Source organism: Anas platyrhynchos, chromosome 1 (assembly GCF_047663525.1).
Source record: "Anas platyrhynchos isolate ZD024472 breed Pekin duck chromosome 1, IASCAAS_PekinDuck_T2T, whole genome shotgun sequence".
In the NCBI taxonomy this organism is placed as follows: domain Eukaryota; kingdom Metazoa; phylum Chordata; class Aves; order Anseriformes; family Anatidae; genus Anas; species Anas platyrhynchos.
In genome coordinates, this window is record NC_092587.1 from 180,802,346 (window position 1) to 180,812,100 (window position 9,755).

At 48.2% G+C, this 9,755-nt stretch overlaps 1 protein-coding gene across 1 annotated transcript in view; it reads right to left on the bottom strand.

Annotated features, from left to right (window-relative positions):
• Positions 1–9,305, bottom strand: part of FREM2 (FRAS1 related extracellular matrix 2) — a 130,205-nt gene extending 120,900 nt beyond the window's left edge. The window contains exon 1 of the mRNA XM_038174201.2: positions 4,076–9,305. Within this exon, the coding sequence (XP_038030129.2) occupies positions 4,076–9,203 (5,128 nt within the window). The 5' untranslated portion in view covers positions 9,204–9,305. The remainder of the gene's footprint in view (positions 1–4,075) is intronic.
• Between the last annotated feature and the right edge of the window lie 450 nt (positions 9,306–9,755).

Here is a 9,755-nt window from a genome sequence, read left to right on the forward strand (position 1 = left end):
TACCGTGCAACTGGTTTGCCTACTAAACATTCAAATGATATTGGAATTCTCCCCTCACTAGAAATCCAGCAGCTTTCTCTTAGAAAAATAAAAATATCTGCACTAGATCAGGGAATTGTCATTCCATTTAAAAGTCTGCAAAGCTGACACAGTCATTAAAGGCTACATGTGTTAACATACAATCTTTAAGAAACAAATGTACTTCACAACATAACTCACTCATCTTTTTGAAAACGTTTACCTGAAAAGGAAGATAAAATGCGTTATCAGGGATGAATGCTGAGTAAAACCATTGCTTGCAAGGTGCTGTGTACTCAGCTGGAGCAGCCATGTAGGTACCTTTGGCTTCAGGAAGCCACATGGAGTGCTGAGACATCAACTAAGTTCTATTATTGCCAAGGCAGAGTTTTGCTCTCCTCTATCCTTTTCCTGTCTTCCTGGCTCCTCAGCACACCTGGAGGGCTGTGGGATGTGGCCTGGCCCTTATTCACAAACCTACCCACGTGGGACCAGGGTCTTCCAAAACAGCACTCAGGATCATAGTTTGTGCATTCAAAACATTATCCAAGCATCAGCTAACAACTTGTTATATACCACTGAACTTCTGTAAATGTGAAAGACTTGGCAGTTTCTTAACAGATTTTTTCCCACTTTTAAACAAATTATCTAATCTTAATGAGTATCTTCCATGAACAGATTCCAGCCCTGACTTGCAGAGATGAATGCTGTGTGATTATGCATACACAATATTCCTTGTATGTATTTTTGTCCTAGACACTAGAAAATAGAAATTACCACATGCCAAGTGTTTGTCTTTGAGCTTTCTCTTCATTTACTATCACCAAATTGTAAATATAAAGCACAAAGAAATAATAATGAAATAAAATTTTTGCTTTCAGGTGTAATTTTAAGTAATAGATAGAATTTGAATAAACTTAGGAACTGCTTAATGTATTTTATGAGTATTTTATTTTGTGACTATCACTTGCCTCTCTAATTCAGATTATTTTAACAATTAAATATAAAAGAATAACAAGCAGCAACTATTTGCAGAATTTGGAAACCTTTTATCAAGTAGTTAATTCCTCTATGCACTAATACCCCTTTTGAGCAATCTCATTTAACTCAATGAGACTCATGAGCTAAAGATTACCTACTGGACTTGTGACAGACATATTTGATGTATACTAATTAGAAAGCCCCACACTGATTGTTCCTGAACAATATACACAACAGGGAACAAATCTGGACATACCACATTCTGCACAACTACATTTTGACTGGGGGCTTTTAGCTCACCTTGCAATGCTAGGCTAATTTCCTCTCTAGCACTTCAAGTATTGTGGGCAGATACTGAAACACAATCTCAAGGGTAAATCAAAAAGCTGTTTGACAAATAATCTCTCTGCCCCCTCTTTCAGTTACAAGCAATCTGATAAACCGCACTGCTGAAGCTGCTTGCACAAGGAATCTTGTTTCATCAGTGTTACCTCATTCAAATTGGTTGGTCTGCATGTTCCACAAAGATAGACCCCAAACCAAGGGATGGCACACCATTAAGCATCTCTCAAAACTCAACTGCATATGACCCTAACAGCCTGATCTGACTCCAAAGTTGGCACAGTTTTTAGTAGGGGTTGGACCAAATGACTTCCAGAGACCCCTTCCAACATATACTGGAAGATTGTAAATATGTTTTACAGAGCCCATCAGGATCCACATGTAATGAATGTGGAACTATTCAGCAGTTTGAAAAAGATCCCTCCACATGGCAAAATGGGATCACTAAAAAGGGAAAAGATCAAGAACCATAAAGTAACATCAGATTTAATGGTCAGTACAGGAGTGTCTCAAAGCCAAAACTACAGTGCGTGGCTGGCTACAAAATCTGCACTTATGGAAGGCTCATTATGGCTATGACAGAACAGAGTCTTATTTACTCTTTCCCTGAATGGTAGATTATTATCTGTCTATTATTACAGCATAAGTATGAAATATGCATAAATTCACTATTCCAGATCTGACAGTGCTTTGCACACTAATTACAGAGGTCTACAAGGTGAGGGACAACTGAGTTACACACTGAGTTTTGCGGATAGAGCTTGGTCAATGAAAGACCTCAGCATCTCACATTACTTCTCAAAAGTGCAGCCTTCTAGGTCCAGCCAAGAATTTTTGTCTCCTTGCCACTCACGACCTCTCCCATATCCAAAACAGCTACAGAGAAGAGGGCATCCGAGGAAAAAGGAAAGCAAAAGACAGCACTCTTTCATCTGTGACTTTCATTCCCAGGTTATTTTGTTACTTCTAGTAACTTCTCTTTCCTTGCCTTCAGCAGATGTATTACCCTGTGTGAGTTTGATGCTTTCTGACTTTCATGCAGCATTTCCAGACTGTCAAGTGCTTGACCCTGCATTCATAAGACATTTCAACGAGTTTGCTTCACAAAATACAAACCTTTATAGAAAGCATTGAGAAAGTAGAGAAGAGAGAATACCACAGAAATGCCATACAAATGCTCAGGTATTACTTGCTTAAAAGAGTCAAAATAGAAAATTATTAAAGATGTATTTCTCAAAAAGACTCTTAAACTCAATACAAATTAGAAGATCTTGTGCCGGTACTGTCAGGGAACCTGTGGAATCTTAACACTGTCTGGGGATCCTTATCAGCTCTAAAACCAGTTTTCCTTAAGGTTGCAGGCTTCTCACTCAGCTTGGGCACCCTCTCAATCACTCACTGCCCCCCCAAAAAATGTGCTATGCAGTGGAGTGCTTTCAGGGAACACCCATTCAGTAATTCCACGTTCTCCACGGTAAGAGAAAACCTATCAAAAAACTGATAATATGTTTATTTGTTCACTTTATTTCTCTTCTGGCTCTCACTTACTCTGACAATGATGCTCTTAATACTGTTTGTCATTCACCTTCACCTTCTATTTAAGGAGCTGCATTGGTTCCCAAAGCTTAGACATGTTTGGTCCCTCATTACCTCCTGCCCCCACCCATCTTTTTTTTTTTTTTTTTTTTTTTTTTTTATACTAACACAGCAAAACTCAGGGCATACGAGCCATTCAAAAGTTTATCAGGCCTGTTGCAAGGTTCGGTATATCTGAAAAGAACATCACTTAAAGCCAGGACTGTAACCTGGGATACACACCAGTACAGGCTCTGTAAAATTAAATACTGGCAAATACATCAAGGTTCATCTCTGCCCTTACCACCTACACAGCCCAGCCTGTCTGAGCCACTTTAAGTCTGAGTCTGCATGCAGTTAGGCAGTCTGCACACTCCACAGCTGCAGGAGGCTCCAAAAAACTCATTTTGTTTTTAATTAACAAGTTATTAACTCATTACAAAGTAACATGGAAAATTCTTCAGAGAATAGTTAATGCTCCCCTTTCAATTAAAGTTACTTCATAGCCTTGTGTTAAGGCTTTATTTCAGTACATATGGCACGTATGGTTTTCATCCTATTTATACCACCCAGTATTTTAGTTCTTTGTAAAAAGTAAGTACCACTGACATAATTTTAAAACATTTACATTACCTTTTAATTTGCCACAAACACTTTGTGGTTAAGGTCTGTGTAATTAAAGCAACAAATACACTCATATTATCACTCCATGTCTGGAAATGATTTTACTTCTACAGTTAAGTGCACTCAGGCTTTATAGCAACCGATACCCTAGTCGTGGCATGACCATTAGTTAATAATAGCTTGGCCACTCCCATAGCATTTTCTAAATAAAACTCTCAAAGAAGGCACTTGGCCTCTAAAGATCTGGAGCCAACACTGTTTTCCAAATAAGTCTCCTCAATATAAGTACTTATTCCAGGTTATTTGGACTGTAAGCTCTTCACAGCAAAGATGCTCCTCTATCCATTGCTTACCCAGTAAACCCAATTTCCTGTTTAAAAATATCACAGACACAATAAATAAGCAGAACTAAAAAATAATTGACACTAAAAAATAAACTTTCTGTCAGAAAAGATTCTCCCATCAATTATTACAGAGTTTAACAAGAAAAATCATGTTTCCAGTGAACTAAAGAACATGTGGAGTATTGTAATACCTTGGCTGAATTGGCTGATGCTATGGTTGCCTTTCCCCAGGTGAATCAGGAATCCATGGCGCGGACCCTCTGTGATCCTGATCTTGAGAGTAGCATGTAAACTGTCCCTGTCTTCCACTTTGAGCACCTTGTTGGTAATCAGAAACCCTACATGGCCCGTGGCCAGAGTTCGGAGAGTTTGAGCACCTTTGTTAATTACGATTTGAGGTACACTGTTGTCCACAGCCATCACCCGAATCTTCATGGTCTGAGGTTTCCTGGTTTCAAATACAGTGTTGGGGAAGACATAGAAATCAGTGTGAGTGCCATCTGTAACAGTGAAAGAGAAGCTGTCCTCAACTGATTCTGTGCCATCATGTCTGTAGCTGATTAGATTTTCATTTAGATCTTGTTTAGTAAAGGTGGTGACTGGTTTAGAATTATTGAACATGATCTGACCGTGAACCGGTATTTGAGTGATGATAAATTTTAGCAGCGCATCAGGTGTATCTCTGTCTTCTACAGTCAGTTCAAATGGTGTTATCAGTTTGTATTCATTTTCATTCACCACCAGGTTATGGATCGTGACAACAGGTTTCTTATTATCCACATCAGTGATAGAAATTCTGAAAGTACGAAATACAGGGTTGTACCCATCAGTGACTTCAAACTCAAAGCTGTCCATTTTCACCTCATCTTCTGAAGTGTGAATGTAATAGATTTTATTGCCTGCTAATAGGAGCTGAGTAAAAGTGGAGATGGGTACCCCAGGCTGATCTGTGCATTCAAGATGACCACGAACAGGTGCTCTGGTAATAGTGAAAACTAAGTTCTCATCAGGACTATTCAAGTCACTGGTGCTAAGCAAATCGGTTGTAAGGGTTACCTTTCCTCCTTCCTTCAGAGAAACTCCTTTGCTAATTACATCTGGGAAGACAATGTCAATACTACCTATTGTCACATAAAAGTAGCGATCGATGAGAGGATTTATTCCATCTGTCACATCAAATTTGATAAGATCACGAACACCTTCTCGGCCAAAGTGCATATATCGAATTAAGTTTCTATCCACTTCATCTTGGGTGAAGTTCATCCCCAGGGTGATATTTTCAACTCCACCTGAAGGTTTTAGTCTCTGTAAGAGGCCTTGTCCTGGCCCATACCTTATAATATATGTCAAGGTTCTGTCTTCAGAGTCTAGGTCAGTAGCCTTCAATATTCTGTTATGGATAGTTCTAGTTTCCCCTATTTCAATCTCCAAGCCATCATTGATAGCCATTCTAGGTGTCTCATCATCTACAGGAACAACCATGACGAATACTGTTTTCACTACAGTATGTTTACCATCTGTGAGTTTCACCTCAAAACTGTCCTCCTTCGTCTCAGAGTCATCGTGTTCGTAGAGTATGTTGGAGCTCTCTGTTATCTGATCCAAGGTGAAGCTCTCAACTAGGACAGTTCCATTGGCCAGTTGGTTCACAATGTGGCCATGCCTGGGAAGCCTGGTGATCGTGAACGTTAACTCATCAGCAGGGACGTCCCCATCAACTGCGTTGAGGATAGGGGTATCAATAACCAGGCTCATACCCTCCATCACAACAAACTCTCGCATGAAGATTTCAGGCTCTTCATCATTAATTGGCATAATGACAATGGGGAAGATGTACCTTTGGGAAAAGCTAATGCCATCAGAACAGCGGAAAGCAAATCTATCTTCAACAGGCTCTACACCCTTATGTATACTTTGGACATAAAAAATATGCCCTTGACGGAGGTCTTTTAAGGTAAAAGCACTTATAGCTATACCTGCTCTGGATTTTTCAGATCCTGGGGCTGGAGAGATGTTCTCTACATACCCAGATGTGGGCTGAGCAACAATGGTGCAGAGTATATCATCAGTAGGAGTATCTACATCTTCAGCCCTTAGGTGAGCAGAAGTAATGACGCGCTTGTCACCTTCCACTACTCTGAACTGCTCCCCCACAAAAATCTCTGGGGCTTGATTGTCAACAGGGAGAATGGTCACTAAGACTGAAACTCCTTGAACAACATTGCCCCTGATGCTCCACTCCTCAGACAGGTCAGACAATGTAAGGTTGAATGTATCTTCTTTGGGCAGAAGGCCTATTTCACCCCCAGTATGAGCATACACCACAGCACCATCTAGCAGATCCCTTTGGGAAAATCTCTCTGCAGGCACCCCTTGGACAAGGATGTTCCCATGTTGAGGAGGATCCTCTACAATGAAGGTCAACATTAAGTCATCTGTATCCTCATCAGTGCCCTGAATCACATTAGCAGTGATTTCAGCAGCACCGTTCTCCAGCACATCCAGGTAGGAACCAACAGTGCCTGGGGGCAACCGTAGGGTAGGAACCTCATCATCAACTGGGTGCACATTCATTTTTAACATGATGGGCACAACATGAACCCCATCACTCACATCGAGCCTACACGTATCACTGTTGGTCTCAGCTCCACTGTGTACATACACCACCCTCCCTTGCCTGATATCCTCCAAACCAAAGGCACCTCCCAGGATCAAACTGTACCCAGAAAGCTGCAGCTGGCCGTACTGAGGGGCCTGGGTCAGGATAAATCGGAGATGAGCTAGCTCAGTGTCTGTATCACTGGCATCCAGCTCAGTTGGGCTAAGGACATGGCTGCCTCCCTCAGGCAAAGTAAAGCCAGTATTAGTGATTTCAGGAGGCTGGTTATCCACAGGCTGCAGGTAGATGGTGAAAGTTCCTTCGGCTGCATTGCCGGCTGCATCTTCCACCTGATACTGAAACTGAATCAAATGGGGAGCCACTCCCAATTCTTCCTGTGGGGGACGGTAGGAGATCTTGTGATGATTGATCTGGGCTTGGGTGAAGTGGGTAACCTCCACGGAGTGATCCTCAGTTAGCACAAGGGATCCAAGACGGGCTCCGTGCTCATCTGGAGGGTGGTTAGTGTCGGTGTCAGTGGGGGGCTGGGTTACTGTGTAGCGGAGCTCACGGTCTCCTGAATCCTGGTCTGTGTAACACAAGTGCTTCCTCCGCAAGGGGGTCACCTGCTGTTCTGCAACTATTAAGTGCAGGCTGCTGCCGCTGTGCAGCTCCGGGGCTAATCTGTCCACAGGATGCACCCGGATCACAAATGTCTGTGGCCCAGAGCGGTTGGGTGGGTCATTGTCATCTTGGACCCTAAAGACAAACTGGTCCAACACAACCCCAGGGCCAGGTCTATGAGGCCCAAAGTGGTGGTAGTAGAGACGCCCTTCCACAATGTCCTGCTGCAGCCACTCTCTCACTGGCTTTTCATAGATTACGGAGCTCCCCGCTACACCCGACACCCTCCTCCAAGAAAAGCCCTCATCTTCTTCCTCCTCTTCCCAGCCAGGAGGTGGCTGTGCTTGACGGAGGAGGAGCTGGCCAGCAGTGGGGCCAGCCTCCACTGTGAAGAGCAGGATGGCATCCTGCGAGTCAATGTCAGTAGCACTAAGAGCGCGGGTGGTAATGGGCACTGTTTCACCCTCAGCTATCGCCAACCCTGTGTTAGCATTGAGTAGGGGTGGCTGGTCATCAATGGGCACCAGGGTAATGGGGAAAAGGAACTCAACACGGTGGCGGGAGCCACCATCTTCCAGCCGCAGCACCAGGTTGTCACTGAGTGGAGACTCACTGCCATCATGCTGGTAAATGACCCGGCCCGCTGCCAGCTCAGCCACTGTGAAGTGTTTGCGAGGAGCAGCAGATGCCGGGGTGTCCTCCAGCAGAGTGAGGTGGCCATGCCTCAGCCCTGCCACGACACTCACCCGCACCTGCTCAAGGTCATCCTCATCACTGATCACCAGGTTGGGGCTGGGACCAGGGCCCGAGAGAGGCCGTGACTGCCCCTCATAGAGCACAAGGCCAGTGTTGCGGGTCACCACTGGCGCTAGGGTGTTCATGGGTTTCACCACAATCACGAAGGCGAAGGGCTCTGAGGCAGCACCCTCGGGGTCCAACACCTCCAGCTCGAGCTCAAAGAGACGCTCCCGATCTGAGTCCTCCACGGGTGGCTGGTAGGCAATGCGCAGCTCCCTCACGTCGCGCTGGCTGAAGGAGGAGACAGGCAAGCTCCGGTCATCTGTGCTGACCATGTGCCCTTGGCCGGGACCAAAGGGCGAGGTGATGTTGAAGATCAACAGGTCCGGGGGTGACTCGGCATCCTCAGCCGCCAGCATGTCAGGCGTGAGGGCGGTGAGGACAAACTGGTCCACCTCCATCATGAGCATAGCCAAGAAGCTGGGTTTGGGAGCCACGTTCTCCGTCCCCGCCCGGATCCGCACCAGCACCTGGAAGTACTCGCGCTTCAGCGGCGCCCCACCACCCGTTGCCTCCCACAGCTCGGCCACCAGCGGCACCAGGTCACGGTTGGGCGAGCTGCCGGCTGCCGTGTGCCGGTAGCGCAGCCCCAGGCGCAGGAACTCCTCGCAGTCCCACATCGAGGCGGGCAGCGGGCCACCATCCACCGCCTCCCCGCTGGCCACCAAGGCCGAGGGGTAGTTGAGGATCTCTCCGTAGCGGGGCAGCCCGGTCAACGACGGCAACAAGCCCACCCTGCAGCGCTGCCGCCCCGGCTCGAAGGTGAACTCCAAGCTGCGGGCGTCCAGCGGGTTGCTGGTGCCTCGGAGGCGCTCGACGACCAGGGGCAGGTTGCGGGTGACGATCTCCAGCTGGGTGAAGAGCACCTCCACCTCCAGCACCAGGGGCAGCACCAGGGCGCTGCTGGGCGAGTCGTAGCGCAGCTGCAGGCGGACCCGGTCCCTGGCGGGGCTGCGGCCGCCCAGGTGGGAGTACCGCACGTCGCGGGGACCGAAGTCGCAGGGGAAGCGCCGGGGGCTCAGCCGGCCGGGGCGCTGCCACAGCGGGTCCTCGTCCAGCACGGCCAGGTGGCAGCGGTCGCCCGGCTGCACCCGCAGCACCAGGTCGCGGGCGGGATCCAGCCAGGCGGAGCGCCCCAGGGGCACCCGCAGACCGCGGTTGGCCACCACCACCACGCCGGGGGACGGCTCCGACACCCAGGGCGAGGGGACCGCGGCGCTGCCTGGCGGTGGCTCCGCAGCCCCGAGCCAGGCGCAGCCGGCCAGCAGCAGCAGCAGCAAGCCGGACACAGCCCGCATGGTCCCTGCCGGCGGAGGGAAGCGGCGGCACCCCCCGGCAGCAGCCTCCGCGATGCGCCCCGCTCGGCTCCGCACCGCGCTCTGAGCCCGGCGCGCCCCGCTCCGCGGGGGACCCCCGCCAGCCGCCCCGGCCCCCGCCCCCTGCCCCGGGACAGCCAATAGGCACCCGCGGGGGGCGAGGCGGGTTGGCGGGATTGGGCAAAAATGGGTGCCAATCTCGCAAGCCGCGGCGGGGACAGCCCCCCCCCCTCCCCAAAAAACCCTTGAGTAGGCGGTGGGGTTTCCCTCCCCCTCCCCTCAGGTGAGCGCCGCCCCAGAGCCAAGAGAAGGGGGGACGGGATCCGAAGAAGGTGCCCGAGGAAATTCGGGGCGACCCCGGCCTTTCTTCGCCTCAGCTACACCCCGGATCAATGTCCCCGGGGCGCAGCGCCTCGGTTCGCCCCCGCTGTCACTCCTCCGAGGCGACTGGTCGCTGCAAAAGGGGGGAATAAAAGTATTTCTGCCCTCTTGTGTCTGCAGTTAAAAGCGTATTAAAAAGGGGCTGAGCTGGAA